The 19,630-nt window shown below is 39.8% G+C and overlaps 1 protein-coding gene across 5 annotated transcripts in view; it reads left to right on the forward strand.

Moving 5' to 3' along the window:
- Positions 1 to 19,630, forward strand: part of LOC140736154 (protein phosphatase EYA1-like) — a 279,757-nt gene that overhangs the window by 68,397 nt on the left and 191,730 nt on the right. The window contains exon 2 of one of the 5 annotated variants that reach the window (XM_073061987.1): positions 19,274 to 19,367. The exons of the other annotated variants lie outside the window; for them this stretch is intronic. Coding sequence (XP_072918088.1) covers positions 19,274 to 19,367 — 94 coding nt within the window. The remainder of the gene's footprint in view (positions 1 to 19,273; positions 19,368 to 19,630) is intronic. 5 annotated transcript variants of the gene reach the window in all.

A 19,630-nucleotide genomic window follows, 5' to 3' on the forward strand; every position in this document is an offset into this window, starting at 1 on the left:
ACACTTGCACTTGCCTTGCATTGACTTTCTATTCGCACATAGAATGTGCTCAAAGCTTTGAAATATAACTCATGCTCTGACAAATGGTCATGCAAAAGGGAGAATCATTTCCCACAGATTGAAAAAGGAGAAATTCTAACAGCAAATATGAAAGGAATTGTTTGCCAATGTTCTACTAAAACTTTTCGCTCCAAATGCTAGTATATTCCCAGCATCCGAGAAGCTGTGTGCACATAACACAAAGCTGATTGGATCCCTGTAGAAAGAGATATTTAGAAAACATTGAAAGTAAGCAGAAGTAACACTAACCCTTTACTGTGGTGTGTACCATCGAAAGAAATGTGACCTTTTGCTCAGGTTGTGATTCCTTACCATTTCCAAAAGCTAATATGAAACACAACCAAATGACTGGGCAAACTGCCCTGTAATTTTATAACCCATGTTCTGTGAACTAATTTTGTTATATGGTTGTGTCTTACAACATATTTTTGATATAAATTAATTCTGGATTTAGAAAATGTAATGAGAACCATTCACCATAATATTTACTGCAACTATGCTTACTTAATCAACCCAACCATCAGGTTTTGTGCTGTAGGTTGTATTTATTGTGTCTTTGCTACAAAGTCTATGTTTTCTTTCTTAGAGGCTATTTAAATGTAGGTTAGAATCTGATACTACCAATTTTAATGGCTAGAAAAGATGAGTCCATTTCAGTTTCGAGAACGTGCAGAAAGGAGATTGAAATTACTGCTTTAGGGCCTCTTGGCTCAGCTGATGCCACTTTCACCTCGGAGTCACAAGGCGGTGGGATCAAGTTACACTTCAGAGAATTCATCACAAACTCTGGACTGGTGCTCCAATACTGTTATAGAGGTGCCATCTTTAGGGTGAAACATTAGACCAGGTTCCTCCCCGCTCTCTCATATGGACGCTAAAGATCCATGGCACTATTTTGAAAGTGGCTGGTGAGATTATCACCAGTGATCTTTCCAATAGTAATCTCTTAACCAACATAACTAAAAGGAGATTATCTGATCATTATCACATTGCTGCTTCTGGCTGCTGCATTTCCTACATTACAACATTGACTTTACTTCATTAGTCTTAAAGTGCTTTGAGAAGTCCCAAAATGGAGATGAAATGCACTAAATAAATGCACAATGATCTTTTCATGTTACTGAAGCTAAAATTAGATGACTAAAGGGAAATTATTGTCTTAATGTCAAAATAAGAAACTGAGACTTATGGAAAATACTGACCATTAGATCAAGTAGATTTTAGAATTAATATTCCCATTAGTTTCAATAAATTTTCATTGTCTGAAACAAAGGCATTAGAATGCACTTCAGATTCATGTTTTTATTATTTCTGATCATCCTTGTAGGAACAAACAGAAAGATCACATAGAGTTGGTGTTCCAATAGTGAGCTATTTATTAGAATCGGGTCAGTACCAAACCAGCCAATGCTGATCTACCTGAGCATAAACTTGGTAAAACTTTTACATTTTAAATCGATGCGATCACCAGTAAAACTACATTTTGACAACAAAATGGTGGTGACAGGAAGACTTAATTTAAGTAACAGACGTCGTCCTGATTACAGAACAAAATGATTATCCACAGGTCCAACAGACAATCCAATTTTCTATCACAGCAATGGGTGCACACTGTAACATAACTCATGAAGTTCCTGAAACTCGGGTGTCATCGCTGCTCTATTCCATGTCTCTACTTTTGTCTGTGGCTCCCTCTGCATTAGCACAATCCACATCACAATTTACTGTATTAGTTATTAGCCCTCACTTTTCTTTCCTCTGCAATAAAACCCAATTAGCCTTCCCTGGTGTCTTCACCCATTGAAGAATTCAGCCAGACTAATAACTTTACCACAAGTAGGCCATAAATCGGACACATAATAAGTACACTTCTTAGCCAATTTTGCTTCATTCTGTAAGAGAGTATTGTCTCTAATAGAAATTTCATAGTAACTTACTCTTTAAAAAAAATGTAAATTTTGCTATGTATTGAAATAAAACAAAACTCTATGTCCCCTACCCTCCCATCCATCACACTGTCTAAACAAAATGTGGATATTGTTATGTCTTGTAACTTCAAAACATTAAACTAATTCAAACGAAGACTCGGGAGTGCAAAATGCTGGTCTAACTTTGAGATTACTTTAAGCGAGGCATGCACGTATCACATAACATGATGACGTATGCAATTAATGTATTTTTGCAGATAACCTGTACTTAATTATTTAAATGAACAAGAATGCTTAATTAAACTGCATATGCATATATATACAAGATTACTGAAATATTAAATACACAACAGATAGGAATTGCAACACATTGCTAAACTACATCACCAACAACTCACTGGCTGGCTTTGGCTTTAACAGACACACTCTGCCTTGCCAGCAATGATCTGCTAATCAGAATCATGTGGGATTTCTAAGCATCCGATTACACAACATACATGGTCCAATAAAAGTGCGAGACAAACACTTGTTATGGAATGCATACCACGTCCCTTAGACCACAGAGTGGATGATACTATTTTAGCACAAATCAGTGCAAATAAAGGTGAAATGATTTGAAACAGCTGCGCTTTCTCTCTCTCTCCCAATCACCCAGAGTGATCTGTTGCGAACATAAGGAGCCACTTCACATGTACGCACACAGCTCCTGCGAGGTAAACCTTGTGATTGTAAATAAAAGCAGAAGCGGATTTAAGTGAAACAAGCGTCCCTTTTCATGCAAATCAAAGCAAATTCATTTCTGCTTCTCAAATTTTCTTCCATCTAGACTGATTTGCATTTGATTATAATTCGGTTCCCTCCTGTGCCTAATCAAGTGGCCATGAGTGTATGTTCGTGGTCTTCTGCTGCTGGATCCCACCCACTTCAAGTCTGACTTGTGCCTTCAGAGATGCTCTTCTGCACCCCACTGTTGTAACTACATTGTAGGCCCTGCAGCCTACATTGACTGAACTGAACTAAACTGAATACTACTTGACCCCTGCTTTGATGCTTGCATTCTGTGTACTGTCTGCTTCTTTTTTGCTATTTACACAATTTGTTCTCTTTTCTCACACTTTGGATGTTTGATGTTTTCTTGAATGGGTTCCATGCTGTTTCTTTGTTTAGTGGTTGCCTGCAGGAGGACGAACCCCAGAGTTATATTCTGCACACATACTTTGATAATAAATGTACTTTGAATCTTGAATCTTTGAGTTACTGTCACCTTCCTGTCAGCTTGAAGCAGTCTGGCCATTCTCCTCTGACCTCTTTCATTTTTGCCCACAGAACTGCCAGTCGCTGGATTTTTTTTTTTGGTTTTTCGCACTATTCTCTGTAAGCTCTAGAATCTGTCGTGCGTGGAAATCCCAGGAGATCAGCAGTTTCTGAGATACTCAAACCACCCCGTCTGGCACCAGCAATCATTTCACGGTCAAAGTCACTGATCACATTTCTTCCTCATTCTCACTCTCCACTCCACATTGACAAATACAGTACTGTGCAAACGCTGAATAAATGTGCCTAAGACTTCTTCATAGTCAATGAAAGGAAAGGAAATTATCCCTAATGACCCAAGGAACATTGGTACAAAAGGAAGTAACCTGAATCAGATATACCTGGGCACATCCCAAGTAAGTACAGCTGATTAAGGCAATTACTTGACTAGCCTGTCGGACAGTTCCTCATTTCACAGGAAGCAAGATTGGAATATGAACAGCAAACACGAGGAAATCTGCAGATGCTGGAAATTCAAGCAACACACACAAAATGCTGGTGGAACACAGCAGGCCAGGCAGCATCTAATATGAACACCTTTATTGTATCCAAATCCAGTTTGTAGTTCAACGAAGTGTGTGGAATTGGTTATAAAGAAGAATTACCTGGGGAGTGGGACTACTCTGTGAGCTGACTGGGCTGACTGGCCTCCTCCAATGTCATAAGGAATCATGAAAATATATTGAAATGTGCTTTTCCAGACAATTTCAAGGAACATTTAGGAATCAAGTCCAGAATTACATACAAGGAGATTTTCTAAGACTGAAGATTAGTGTTTTTTTTTTATAATGATCCTGTGGTCATTATTACTGAGTCTAGATTGTTGAAAAAAAACATTTTTTTAATTAACTGAAAATAAGTTATCAAATTGCATGGCTGACTGTGAACTCACAGCTCTGTTTAGGCCTCTTGATAACTAATCCAGAAATTTGACATCAGTATTGTCATTTTCACAATGTCTACAGACAGTCCTAACCCATCTTCTTCTTTATAATTCTGCAATTATTTTCTACCTCAAGATTTTCCATGTATTCGCTAAATTGTTCATTATTCACGTTTAATCTATGTGCTTTGGTTTCCCAATGCTCTACCGTGGCACAGTTTCACTCTTTCATTCTGCTTTGAACTGCAACTACTCAATAACAGCGTAGGCTGTCCTCAGGTAATGAACGGGTTCTAGATGCCCATGATTTTGTTCATGAGAGACCTTAATGGTGGATGCTGCCTTCTTGAAGAACCACCTTTAGAAGGTGTCCTTGATGGTGAGGAGCTTAGTGCTCATGATAAAGATGACTGAGTTTACAACTCTCTTCAGCTTTTTCCAATCCTGTGTATTGATGCCGCCATACTAGATGGTGATGCAACCGGTTAGATTGCTCTCCAATCTATTGACATGTTCTTGAGTCTTTGCTGACATACCAAATCTCCTCAAGCTCCTAATGAAATATACCCATTGGTGTGCCTTCTGAATTGCATCATTATATTGGGGCTTGGACATGTAGATCTTCAGAGGTGTTGACATCCAGGAACTTGAAGCTGCTCACCCTTTCCATTGCTGACTCCTCAATGAGGACTGGTGTATGTTTTTCCGATTTCCCCTTCCTGAAGTCCACAATAAATTCCTTTCTATTGTTGATGTTGAGTATGAGTTGAAGTCGAGCATTCTTAATGGAAGGACGGCCTGTTCTACAGTTTGTTGGTTGCAATAAAAAAATAGAATACTCAGCAGGTCAGGCTGTGTGGAGAGAGAAATAGAGTTAATGTTGCAGACTCTTCATCATAACTGGTTGTAAGGTGTTTTGGAACATCCAGAAATGGACATGAGAAGTGCAATTTAATTTAACTTTTTTCTGCTTCAGTGCAAACAAATATTACATATCATTTCACCTATGCAATCCGTGACATTTCTCTATTTGGAGAATTTTACCCCACTCTTAGCAAAATTATCCTATTCTATCTGTTTGGCTGGTCTGGATGAAGAACAATAAATCTCCCAAGTTTGTTGAGCAAAATTACTCATCCAATAAATAAACATGCATCTGTTCCAGTATCCACATTTATTCTTCGTGGCACCCATTGTAGAGTAATTAGAAATAATTAGAGACAAATGCAAAATTTATCAGTATTATTGATAAAATTGTATATATATCCAACTGTTTGTGTATAATGGTATAAATTATATACACTGTAGATATATTATTATCAGATGAAGTAATGGACAACTTTCTATTTGAAATATCACTGTGTTTCAAGGAGATGTTCATTGAAGTATTTTTTATATCATTTTTAAACCTGTTTTTTTCACTATGTTCAAGACATTTCGTGCAAGTTTTGATACAGGTGGTAAATCTAGACATTTCAAAGTATTGAAAAAGACTATTCCTCTATACCAAACCATTAATCCTACGTATATTCTCAACTGATATTTTATTAACTCTTCCATACTCGCTGATATGGGTTCACAGTTTATGTACATTCACCCAAGTACATGGAAAAACATTAAGTATTTTTGAATTCATTGTCCCTGACTTATATAATATGCATATACAGTCTATACATTCTATGCTGGGGGCGGGGATGAGCTAGTTCAGGTTGCTGCTCCAGGAGCTTTACTCTCTGCACTGAACTGAGGCTGTGGTCTGCAACTAACAGGCTCCTGATTGGGTTGCTGTGATGTCCGACTTTGTGTCTGACTTCAAGTCTCGCTTTGGACTCACTGTGGGCTCACTGTCATGAACTTCAGTTCGGAATGCTATTTGCTTACTTACATCGTTTTTTCTCTCTGTACTTTGAGTGTTTGTCTTTTTTATACAATAGGTTCTATTGGGTTTCTCTGTTCTGTGGCTGCCTGCGAGAAGATAAATCTCAAGGTTGTGCAAAGTATACATACTTTGATAATAAATGTAGTTTGAACTTTGTACTTGACTGGTGTTCACAGAGTGAGTGTTATCTCAGAGTCAATAGAGCTTGTGGGCACTGTGTGGCATTTGACCCCACTCTTTAAGGCATAAAGCTTGAAGAGTGGGTCAGAGGCTACACAGTTTTACACATGTTGGTGAATGGAAGACTTGCTCATATTGGTTGTCAATCTTTTTTAGTTTTCTTCAACATTTCTTGTTTATTTGCTGCCTGACAGATGAAGTTATTCAAAGGGCACGGTTTCCAAATAATGACAGTAACTGCCAAAAATAGTTTCTTGATTGCTTGAACTTTCCAGCTTACAGTGTCAATTCCAAATTGCATCATAGATCATAAACACGAGATATTCTGCAGATGCTGTAAATCCAGAAGAGCACACACAAAATGCAGAAGTAGCCCAGCAGGTTAGGAAACATATAAGAGGGAAATAAACAGTCAACATTTTGGGCCAAGAATCCAGTCCTGATGAAGGGTCTCAGTCCAAATCGTCAACTGTTTATTGCCCTCCATAAATGCTGTCTGACCTGCTGAGTTCCTCCAACACTTTTTGTGTGTTTCATCACAGACACTTTGAAGATGTCTTCATAATGTATCTTTTGACATCTAAAGGTTTAGGATGAATTGCCAATGAAGAAGTTGTTTGGAGAGACACTATTCTAGCATGTGCTTGCAGTGATGCCTTGCCTCATTACAACTTGTTTTGGGTTCAGACACTGAAATTGTCTGGTGGTTTTCCCATTTGTTTCAGAGGATTGACCAAAGATTGTCCAGATGGCACCATCTTGAGGTCTGTCAACATTTTTGAATGGAAACCCAGGTTTCACAGCCATTAAGAAAGGACGTCATTGAAGCTTGGTTAGAGTCCAGGCACTATAATTGTTGAAAATGTGGTGTAGTTGCTTCCCATAGGTAGAACTTGTACTCCTTATTGTGCAATGGGCATATTTACATATATATAACACGTGTTTGTACAATTTCAACACTTAAGAATAATTTAGATAGGTACGTAGATGGGAGAGGTAGAATGGCTACAGTCCAGATATGGTTTGATGGGGCTAGGCAGAATAACAGTTTGGCACAGACTAGATGACCAGAAGGGCCTGTTTCTGTGCTGTAGTGCTCTATGACTCTCTGACTCAAAACCCAAATGAAACTCATGTGAAAGAGGTGTTCATCTTTAAGATTAACCACAAAGTTCATTTTAACACATGACTCTTTTACAGAATGATTTTTAAAAATGAAACTCCTACACATCTGTCACATATGAAGCAGCATCAGTCTTGGGCTTAGGCTGAATCACAGTGTCCTTGTGCAGGAGGTTAACACATATCAGATATTTTAGCCATTGAGGGCCATTCCTCTTTAAGGTAAATCAGTCCAATCTAATCTCACTTTTTGATGGAAAACAGTTAATCCATCTCCCCACCCAACCTCTCCCATCCAAAATGTGAGGAATAGGACTCCCTCCAATAAACCCAAAATCTTACACTTAGGAAAAACTCAGTGGTACTCACTCTTTTTTCAACAGTCTTCTACTCTTTGAGTGAAGTTAAGTCAAACTACCTTTATTTCCTTTCAGGCAAGAATCAGTTCAAAGATGCCCTGGGGCATAACTCAACCTGACCTGACTTCCAGCCAAAACAATTAAGTTCACAAGTCTAAATCAACCCCCATCAACAAGAAACAGTAGACTACTGCTCAGTTCTTAAATCAACTGATAAACCCTTAACCACTACAGTTTAGCAACACAATGATCACTTTACACTATAATGAACTTCATTTATTTTTGTTTTAGTTATATTTTCTGGATAAACCTGTATATAGTTCATGTCTAGTTTATGTCTTTTGTGAATCATGCTTATAGGATGCTGTGTGCCTATGGTGTATGCAAGTGCATACATGTACTTGTGCAGATGATAATAAACTCACCTTTAATTTTGATTCTACAAAACAACTGTCTTCCAGCAAGAGTTTCACCATCTAATCCACAATGGGGAAGTAATAAAAAAGATATACAGTACTGTGCAAAAGTCTTAGGCACTTACTATATATATAGGTAGGGGTCCTGAGACTTTTGCATAACACTCTATTTGTCAATGCAGTCCAGAAAGCAAATTTGAAAATCTGGAAATCTGGCAGGAGCAAAGGATACTGGGCAAGGCGAGGGTGGAGCGCCGCGGGAGTGGTGTGGGACAGGTGGCAGAGAAGAAGTGTTGGGGCAGGGAGTGGCATGGGTGCAGACACACTTACCCCTGAGACACCAAACAAAGTCATTTGATTCCAAACAATTGGTTTATTGATCATTCCAGAATGTCTCTCTGGTGCTTCCCACTCCCTCCTCTCTCCCTTCCCCTTTTCCCCGATTGTGATTCCCCTCTCCCTGCTCCCTTCCCACTCCCAGTCCACAACAGAGACCCATATCAGAATCAGGTTTATCATCATTCTCAAATGTCATGGAATTTGGTTTTTTTTTGTGGCAGCAGTACAGTGCAAAACATAAAACTACTGCAGTACTGTGCAAAAGTCTTAGGCACCCGAGATATATACTGCATATGTACCTGTATATTTAAGATGTTGGAAAAGATTTGTAGCTCGGGTTGTTGTTGAGTATCTCGCCAATCTGGCTTGTTAGCTTGCAGACGTTGGTAACTGTTCATCTTTTATGTGTCCTGTGATTAGTCCGTAATCACAGGACACACAAAAGACGAACAATTATCAACATGTCATTCAAAATTGCACTGATGATGATGCCTATCTGGGTAACGAAACGTCTGCAAGCTAACAAGCCAGCAAACCACTCGACAACAATACCTGGATAAATATAGTGCTGCTCAAAGGTAAAAGGAAGATTTAAACAATGGAGGAAGAGAAACCACCTCATGCTGCCATCATGAAGCAGGCACAGGAGAAATACACACAAAATGCTGAGGAACTCGGCAGGTCAGGCAGCATCTATGGAGATGAATAAACAGTCAAAGTTTCGGGCCGAGACCCTTCTTCACCACTTGAAAGGAAGGGGGAAGACATCAGTGCGATGTAATAGGCAGGTGAGGAGAAGAAGTAAGAGGCCAGAGTGGGAATAGAAGAAGAGAAATCCATGCTCATGTCATCAGGTTGGAGGCTACCCAGACAGGGTATGAGGTGTTGCTCCTTCACCCTGACAGTAGCCTCTTCATGGCAAAACAGGAAGCCCTGGACTGACATGTCGGAATGGGAATGGGGATAGGAATTAAAATGGTTGGCCAACGGGAAATTCCACTGTTGGCAGATGGAATGGAGGTGCTCGACAAAGCTCTCCCCCCAATTTATGCAGGGCTTCACCAATGTAGAGGAGGCCACATTAGGAGCACCCCCAACAGATTTGCTAGTGAAGTGTTACCTCACCTGGAAGGACAGTTCGGGGCCCTGAATGGAGGTGAGGGAAGAGGTAATAGGCAGTTGTAGCATTTTTCACTTGGAGGGGAATGTGCCAGGAAAGAGATTAGTGGGGAGGGAGTAGTGGAGATTAGTGGAGTGCGGTAAGTAGAGAGTGGGTGGGGGGAGACAAAGGTACATGTGGTGGTAGGATCCAGGAGCCTCAGGTCCCACACCACCAGGTTCAGAAACAGTTATTATCCTTCAACCATCAAGCTCCTGAACCAGTGTGGATACCTTCTCTCACCTCAAATCTGAATTGATTTTGCAATCAATAGGCTCACTTTCAAGGACTCTACAATTAATGTTCTCAATATTATTTATTTAATTCTTATTATCACTTGTTTGTTTTTGTATTTGCACAGATTGTCTTCTTTTGCACATTAGTTATTTATCAGACTTTGTGTGTGTTTTTTTTCATTGATTCTATTGTATTTCTTTGTTCTACTGTGAATGCCTGCAAGAAAATAAATACCACCATCGTATATGGTGACATATACATTGATATTACGTTTAGTATTTGAGTAGTCATAATCTAAATCTGCATATGTAAACACATAAGAAATTATGTTGAACTATTGAAGAACAGGAATTCTCCATTGGGCTTTCTTCCTAAACTAACATTACCTTTTCAGAAAAATAGTGTAGGAGCATAATTTCTGCTTTAGTGAGCCTTGATGTGTTCATATCGATTACTATACTTCCCTAAATTACAACAGAACTCCGCTTCACAGGTAACACACAAAATGCTGGGGGAGCTCAGCAGGTCAGGCAGCATCTGACTTGCTGAGCAGAATAAACAGTTGATGTTTCAGACTGAGACCTTTCATCAGGTCTTAGCCTTTAACATCGACTGTTGATTCCCCTCTTTAGATGCTGTTTGGTCCGCAGAGTTCCTCCAGCCTTTTGTGTTTATTGCTGTGGTTTTGCAGCATCTGCAGGATCTCTTCTGTTTATAATCCACCTCAAAAGGAACTCATTTGATTATAAAGCGCTTCACAATAACAGGAAACCATGAAGAAGAGAAATTTGTGTTGAGATCTGCAGATCTACATATCCTATTTTCAATGGATCTGAATTTCAGATACTCCATGTTACATATTAAGTTTGACCAATTCAAGGATAGAAACAACCACATGGGTAAGTGCACAGAGGAGAAATAGTAAAAGAAAGTTACAGATGCAAATCTAAGTAGAAACATGGAGTAAGGCAGAAATGAGCAAGAAAGAATTAATAATGCACCATATAAATGAAATATATGTTGTAAAATGGAACAGAGGAACTACAGTACTATGTAAAAGTCTTAGACATACTAAGGTGCCTAAGACTTTTGTACAGTGCCGCAGTAATTTTATGTATTGCACTGCACTGCTGCCACAAAATAAAAACAAATTTCATGACATATGTGAGTGATGATAAACCTTATTCTGATATAGGTCTCTTATCATGGACTGAGAGTGGAAAGGGGGCAGGGAGAGGGGAATCATGCTTGGTAAAGGGGGTAGGAAGAGGGGAGGGGGCAGAAAGCATCAGAGAGACGTTCTGTAATGATCAATAATCCAATTGTTTGGAATCAAATGACCTTGCCTAGTATCACATGGCTGGGTGTCTCTGCACCCACACCAACCCCCCCCCCCCCCCCCATCCATGGCACTCCTTCTCTGCAACCTGTCCCACACCCCTCCCGTGGAGCTCCACCCTCGCTATTCCCAACATACTTGCTTCCTGACAGATTTACAAACTTGCTCTCTGCTCCACATTGACAAGGAAACGTACAAAATATATCCCCCATGCACTATCCCAGATTTAATATTATCTGGAAAATATGCAGACAATAATAAGTCTGATGATCCACTTTATACAAATTAAAGCACTGAGCATGAATTGCAATAATTTCATTATTCTTGTATAAATCAGATTAAAATCCATTTGTCGAATTGCTCCTGATGTGACAGATGACTAAAAATTTCTTAACAGGGGATGAATAAAGTATCTATCTATCTATCTATCAGAGGAGGGGCAATCCATTAACATTATCAGAATGACATTTCCAGAAGGTAGTCCTGTGGATAATCTTTATTGGACTGATTAATAAAAGTTTATCCTGCTGCGCGCAAGTTATGGTCCTGCAACAAATAATATTAGAAATACTGCAACATAGATTCTATCATTTGAAATAGAGATGCCATGTTATTTTAATATGTGCAATTTGATGTAATTGTACGTTTTGATTGTGTGCGAGCTGTGCTTTATGCAAATATTTTTAACAGACTTAAAGTCACTAGGGAACTGTTGCTTAATCTCATAAGGAACAGTCTGTAGAGAGTCAAACTTCTGATTTAATTCACTGAGCCTTATGCTAATGTTTGAAGTACTTTAGTGATGAACAGCTGTACTGGGAAGGCCTCAGGCTGCATTCTGTTGCGTGCAAATAAATGAACAACTGCCGTTAGACATAAATTTTCCACAATATTCTTTTGAAATAAGAATTGTAAAATGGGAGAAATTTTACACTGAGAAACAACTGCTGCTGGACTTGTCTACCACTGTCACACTCTCAGCTCTGTTCAACCAACTATGCCAGGCTGTGTACAAATATTTCAACCAAAGACATACTGTATATATGAAGAGTTTAGGTTAGACCTCATCATTTTCAGGCTTCTGTCCCTTCCTTTCAAGTCCTGATTAAGGTACTCAAGCCCAAGTCATCGACTGTTAGGTGCTGCCTTATTTTCTTCCAGCATCTGCAAAATCTAAACACAAGAACTTCTGCAAATGCTGGAAATTTCAAAGCAGCACACACACAAAATGCTGGAGAAACTCAGCAGGTCAGGCAAAATCGATGGAAATGAATAAACAATCAATATTATGGGCTAAGACCCTTCTTCAGGACTGGAAAGGAAGGGAGAAGATGCCAGAATAAAAAGGTGAGGGGGGGGGGGGAGTTGAGGCGAATGAGGATAGCTAGAAGGTGAGAGGAGAAGCCAGATTAGTGGCTGGAGAGGAAGGAATCTGATTGGAGAGGAGAGTGAACCATAGGAGAAAGAAAAGGAAGAGGGACACCAGGTGGAGGTGATAGCCAGGCAGAGAAGAGGTGTGAGGCCAGAATGGGGAAATAGAAGAGGGGAGGGGGAGGATTTTTTTTTTAACTGGCAGGAGAAATTGATAATTATGCCATCAGATGGGAGGCTATCCAAACAGAATATAAGGTGTTGCTCCTCCACCCTGAGGGTGGCCTTACTGTGCCATAAGAGGAGACCATGGACCGACATGTCGGAACGAGAATGGGAATCATAATTTGGCCACCAAAAGTTCTGCTTATGGCAGATGGAGTGGAGGTGCTGAATCTTTTATGTTTAACATCCCTCCCTTTAAACCTTTTATTTGTAGTAGCATATTTACGATAAATTAATTCGGCTCTTTGTACATGTTCACGTTTCATCTTTAAATGGGTCATCCCTGCGAAGCTAGACATGTAGTGCCAACCACCGCCATTTTCCTCTGATGAAGGTACCAGAGGCTGGGAAGAGCAGTCTGAGTGATCCTCCTCCAGATGAAAAGTCTCGCTTCTTATTCCTCTCCAGAGATGCTGCCTGCCCTGCTGAGTTCATCCAGCATTTTGTGTGTGTTACTCTGGATTTCCAGCATCTGCAGAATCTCTTGTGTTGGTGCAGATTTGCAAGCTGTTTTTTATTCAGCAGAGTGTTCCTTAATACAATACAGAAGTGAATGTCTAGCATACCTGGAGCTTACACAAGAGACTGACTGCTTCCACTTTGGAGAGCTGGGCGTGTACTTGGACATGAATAGAGAGATGCTGGGCTGTAATTATCAAGCCGTTTTGTCTAATCAGCCTAGAGGTCACCATTCAGATACTGAGCCCTGCTCATTTCATAAAGATGTGTTTGATTTGAGGTGCAAGTGGGTGGTCAGTCTGCCTTCAGACAGCGGCCCTGGAATTAAGGCACTGACGGGTGGGGTGTGGGGAGGGGGTGGGGAAGAGCTTCTGCAGATAAACTTTCACAGCAGAAGTCACATCTGATCCATATTAATCAATAAAGTATGAACATGCATTCACAATGGGACAGACTGTGAGCATGCTGAGATAGGGAGGGTTGTGAAGTTCTTTTTTGCAGTTGATAGGAGAGGGGGAGGGGGTGGGAGTCACTGCTGTGTGCTGAGCCTCACTGGGGACTTAATGCATGACTTCTCTCCTATGAGCTGCTTTTATGGAGAGCTATCTTTTTTTTGTAGGAAGATCCGGCAGCTTACCTTGACTAAGCTGTTTTGCATGAGGAGTAGAAGTGTTTCAGGGAGGTCCAAATCCCAGCTGTTGCCTGTGATAATGAATGACCCTCAGTCAGTCTGCTGCCTTCTGTGATTGGGGGAGGAGCAGATATCCAGGAGGCAGAAGAAAGGGCCAAAGTAATATTAACCTATACACAATGACGCTCAAAGAGAGCATTTGCTTCCAATCTGGCCGGTAGAAATGTGCCCGTCACGTTCGGCTCCAGAGCTTCATAAAGTGAAATGTGCAACAGATGGATTTGCATTAATGGGACATTTATTTCACTTCTATCAGATTTAAGTTTAATTGACTGTCCTGTCTTGTTGCTATTCAGAAACAGGTGAGTACAGCTCCTGGCAGTGAGTAAGTGTTTTGCTACGAGCTGGTAAAAATAGAAGTTTTTTTTTAAAATCGCTAAAATTCTCAGTATTCTAGCAGGGAAATGATTTGCATGTTGCTTTAAACTGTAGTTCTTACTACTGGCTTACAGTGAACATCAACTAATTGGAAAATAAGAAGGGTTTCGGCCTGAAACATCAATTGTTTACTCTTTTCCATAGATGTTGCCTGACCTACTGAGTTCCTCCAGCATTTTGTGTGTTGCTTTGGATTTCCAGCATCTGCGGACCTTCTTGTGTTTATAATGGCAATGTTTTTTCATATTAATAATACTGGAGCTGACTCATTTAAAATTTTTGATTTCTCAGTAGAGTTGGAATAATATCCTTTAATTTTGTACAATATGTGGTGTTTCTACTAACCAGCAAGGTGAAAGTTACTCATCGTAGCTTGGAACAGTTTTGATCTAGCAAAGGGTTACTCACTGTAACTGTATGAGGTTCTTGACAATTGAAGGAGATCATAGCTTTGCGGTCTATCCTTATAACTGTTCTCCATGACTGTGTGGGATTCATGTCCAATGAGGTAAGCAAAAGGTTTCACACAGTATGTGTTTGGTTCCTGCTTATTTAGTGTGGTAAACTTGTAATTGCAATGATACTGCTCCATTGATTCAGAATTACTAGCAGCCCAGGCTTTGGAACGAAGGCCTCTTTAGAACCAGAATCAGGTTTAATAGGGTCAGATGTCATGAAATTGGTTGTCTTTACAGCAGCAGTACAATGCAATACATAATAGTAGAACAAACATAAATTACAGTTTATGTATATAGATAGTTAAATTAAGTAGTGCAAAAATAGAAATAAAAATAGTGAGATAGTGTTCATTGGTTCAATGTACGTTTAGAAATTGGACGGCAGAGGGGAAGAAGCTGTTCCTGAATTCAAAGTTATTGTTTCTTTGGCAGACTAGGAAGTTTTGTGTGAAAGTCTATAACACGGAGTACTTATTTACTGGACTTAAGCAATGTAATTCAAGGCAGATTTTTAAACATTGAATTGCTGGACTTGAAGACACATCCGCAAGTAGCATCATAATGAGAGATATTGAAGAGGAAATTCCGATTCGATTAGCCAATGTGAGGACTACAATGTCTAGTCGATGAAATCAGTCTAGTCTAGTCTAGTCTAGTCCGTGAAGTTGGTGCTACCTGGTCAACTGCCTCCACTGATTACTGCACAGAGAACATGGCAACCTCATGGTTTCCTCTCATTCGATGATTTGCTCACCTGTTGGATGTAATCCATGCTATGTGGAGGATGCGTGTGTCAGCAGAGAGCCAGTGTCATTACATGCCAGCACCACTTAAAGAGGACAAGCATTTTGAGGGCAAAGGAAGACTATTCTTGTTCCTCTAGGGAGGCAGCTGCACGGAAAACCCCAATTCCTCCTCTTAGTAAAAGATGTGGAAAATCAACCCAGATAAAGCCTGAGGGGAAAGTATGTTCATTACACTTTGCTGTTTAGAAAATACAGATGTGACGCGCAATTATTCTTACTCATATTTAAACTGATCAAGTGCAAATGTGATTATTACAAATGTGAAACTTGAATGAGACATTTGCACTAGGCATTTTTTTGCTAATAGCGACTTGTCAGTTTTGAATGGCAATCGGTCAGAGACAGGGCTGACAGACTGGAAGACGGTTGATTAGATTTTGGGTCCAGACCTAACTCTTCTTCTTCTCCTGGGCCCAATGAAATGACCCCTATCAGGATACTTTTGGCTGCTCTGAACATTGCCACCTTGTGCTTGCTTCAGTTGAGCATTCCTAGTCGACCCTTGGATTTGCATTCCTATGCATGTGATAGGTCTCAAGTAGTGACTTGGGTCTTTTGACTGATCAGTGTGTGTGATTAGGATGATGAAGGCCGCATAATGATCCATGGAGTTGGAGCAGAACATGATCATAAGTTTAAATCTCTGTTTCTGGGGTCATTGCTGACACCTTCTGATTCAATTTCCTTAGAGTCGGGATGACGCGGTAGAGTAAGGCTTAGCATAACCCCGTTACAGCGCCTGCAACCTGGGTTCAATTCTCTCCACCACCTGTAAGGAGTTTGTACGTTCTCCCAGTGACCGTGTGGTTTTCCTCCAGGTGGTCCAGTTTCCTCCCATGTCCAAAGACATACAGGTTAATAGGTAATGGTAACCCCACTTTATAAGCATTCTCACATGTGAAATATAATTATTGTGAAACCTAATATGAATGTTTGTGATTCCACTGTTAAAGAGATGAGCAAATTTATTTCCTATTTCAGAACTTTAGCAGCAGCCATTCAAAAACCAGATTAATTTTGTATTCAATAAAGCCAATTAAAATGGCATGTATTAATCCACGGTAATAACGCATGCCACAGATGAAGCAAGTTATTGCTGGGTGTGTACTTTCTCTAATGACAACTCAGCTGTCTTCAGTGTCATGGTCTGTAACTCTGTCTAACCAAATACTGGATGAAAAGACTATCAGGTACCGCTTTGATAACTATGTCAGTTTAAACGGGAACCTCATGGTAAAACACCACACTTATTTGAGGTTGAATTTTGTCATCATTTTTAATCTATACCAAAACTTCAAAAAGTGCAGAAGAGAAGTTATTAAGAAGGATTTTGACAGCTCTCCCAGCTTGGAGGTCATAGAGTTAATTGTAGCATCTAGTATAATTGATGCAGTGTACTGTTTTATTCTGAATGTCCAAAAAAGGAAGGAAAATGGAAAGGAATATCTGGTATGATCAAAAGGAAGAGGAATAGAGTAGCACATGGTACAGACAAAGCCAGACTAACTCTGTCTCCTCCCCTTGACTGGAACTGGAGGGAAGTGAAGCTGTTCAGCTCCAAAGAGAGAACAAGTCAGAACAATAGAAAAAAAAGTTATAAATATAAATAAATAAATTTAGCTAATATTGTTCAACCATTTGGAAGTATAGTGGGATCTGTACGCGCTAGCCCCCACCCCTGCTTTAAAAGCTCAGGCTGTTTTCAATAAATTCAATTGCTGTTTTCAATAAAGAGGTCAGTGACGGGAAGACCCAAACCAGAATTGAGTGTAAAGTTCTAGGCCAACACTCTTGCACAATATTGAGGGGGTGCCACACCTTCAAAGATGAAAGATTTCAAATAAGACATTAAGCGTTGACCCTATTTACCCGCTCTCATAACATTGACATAAATTGAGTTATCTCCAATGGCCTGAACTCAATTGACATTCTGTCAATGGGTCATCCAGTCATTGGGCTAGATGGTACTGACAGCAAGTTGACGGCACTGAAGAATTGTCAGTGCACTTCACCCTTATGTACAGAATGTGGCGGAGGTCAGATGGACTGGTTCCTGAGCGGACCAATGATTCTGAAGATTTTTTTTACCATGTGCTGAGCTTTGGGAGTTGAAAATGCATTGTATCTCATTCTTCCTCTCCACTATTTTGATCATTGATAAATTGTGTGTAATTTTAATTACTTTTTAATGAATATTAATATAGTTAATTACATGAATATAACATTAATTAAGCTTATTAATGATAATTGTTTTAAATAAATTTATTACTTTTTACCTTCCTAAAATTAATGATATTCTAAAATAAGTTAACAGTTTTTCCGGACCTGCTCTGCATCAGAACAGTGCCTCTGTTAATTGGGGACAGTTAGAATCAAGGAAAAGTCCTTTGGTACAAGTTTCATAAAGGTATAAGGGCAGTTTGTGGGTTGGGCAGTACTACCATCCATTGTGGTCTGGTCTCTGTACCTGCACTGCTTTGCCTTGCAGAAGGGTTGTGTCAGTATTGCCAATAAGACACTAAGAGCAAAATGCAGATGCACCAGTGGGGAGTGAACACAAGGGTGCAAATTGATCTAGTCCAGTTATCACAGTGCTGCTTCTGGGAACTTTCAGTGTGTAAATGAATTGCAGGATTTCCCATATTACAGCAGAGACTGTACACAACTATTCAGAACCTGGTTGGTGTAATTCTAATGAAGAATTACACTTACCTATTAATGGTAGATTAAAGTGACTATGAAGTAAATCAATAAGATGCAATCATTGGCAAAAGGCTTGAGGTTTCTAAAAGATTATTGTTCGAGGAAGCAGTAAAAACAGGAGGTAGGTAAAAAGTTAAACAATTTTGAAACCTATTATAAAAATATTAGAATTGTTAGATGATATTACTTTCTGAGGTGGGTGGTATAGTGGAACTGAAGATTGCCTAGAGGTAGGGCAGATGCAGGTTCATGCTTCCACACAAGTCCCTTCCTCATGTGCTCGGCATTATCCAAGAAAATATTAGCCTCGGAGATGGAAGATGATAGAGGAGAATTAGGGTTGAGGGGTAGATCTTTATCATCCCCAAACATGGAGGATCAACAAAAGGCCTAGAATGGCCAGAGAGTATTGTTAATCCATTATCAATAACACTAATAATAATAACACCAAGAACACTATAAGGGCCATCTTCTCTGCAGGCAATCCCTCAGGACCTAAGAAGTGTCTGTTCATAGATTTAATTAATATGATATGGCTGTTGCACAGCAGACTCGACAAAATGAGGTCTTGGTTCAATGGTTAAAAGGACTAAGGTGATTAAGGACCAGGCTATGTAAACTTAGTATACCACAAACATGGACACACAGATGAGGGGTGATTGTTAAGTTTGTGGCCTAGGGTAGAAGGAGTCAATTTTAGAAAACCTAGCACATTTAATTTTCAACATAGTCCCCTCCTACATTTACACACTTAGTCCATTGGTGGTGGAGCATACGGATCCCTTCTTTGTAGAAGTCGGCATCTTGGACCTCCAGAAGTGGTTCACAGCAGGGATGATTGATAAGTTTGTGGCCTCAGGTAGAAGGAGATGAGTTATACAGCTCTCATTACATGCACATGCAGTTCAACTCTTTGAGTGATTATGCAGAAAGTTTGAAGTTAATAACTCATCTCCTTCCACCTTAGGCCACAATCATCCCTGCTGTGGACCACTTCTGGAGGTCCAAGATGCCGACTTCTACAAAGAAGGAATCCGTATGCTCCACGACCGCTGGACTAAGTGTGTAAATGTAGGAGGGGACAATGTTGAAAATTAAATGCGCTAGGTTTTCTAAAATTGACTCCTCCTACCCTAGGCCACGAACTTATCAATCACCCCTTGTAGATACAAACACATGCACATCCGTACATACACACAGACACCTTGGCATTAAAATATACTTTCTGTAAATCCTTATGGAACCTTATGCTTGTTTTCCATTTCCACCCTGTTCCCCCTGCCTTAGCTCCATAATAATCCTCAGACACAAAGCCTGCAAGTCA

Source organism: Hemitrygon akajei, chromosome 11 (assembly GCF_048418815.1).
Source record: "Hemitrygon akajei chromosome 11, sHemAka1.3, whole genome shotgun sequence".
Taxonomy (NCBI): Eukaryota; Metazoa; Chordata; class Chondrichthyes; order Myliobatiformes; family Dasyatidae; genus Hemitrygon; species Hemitrygon akajei.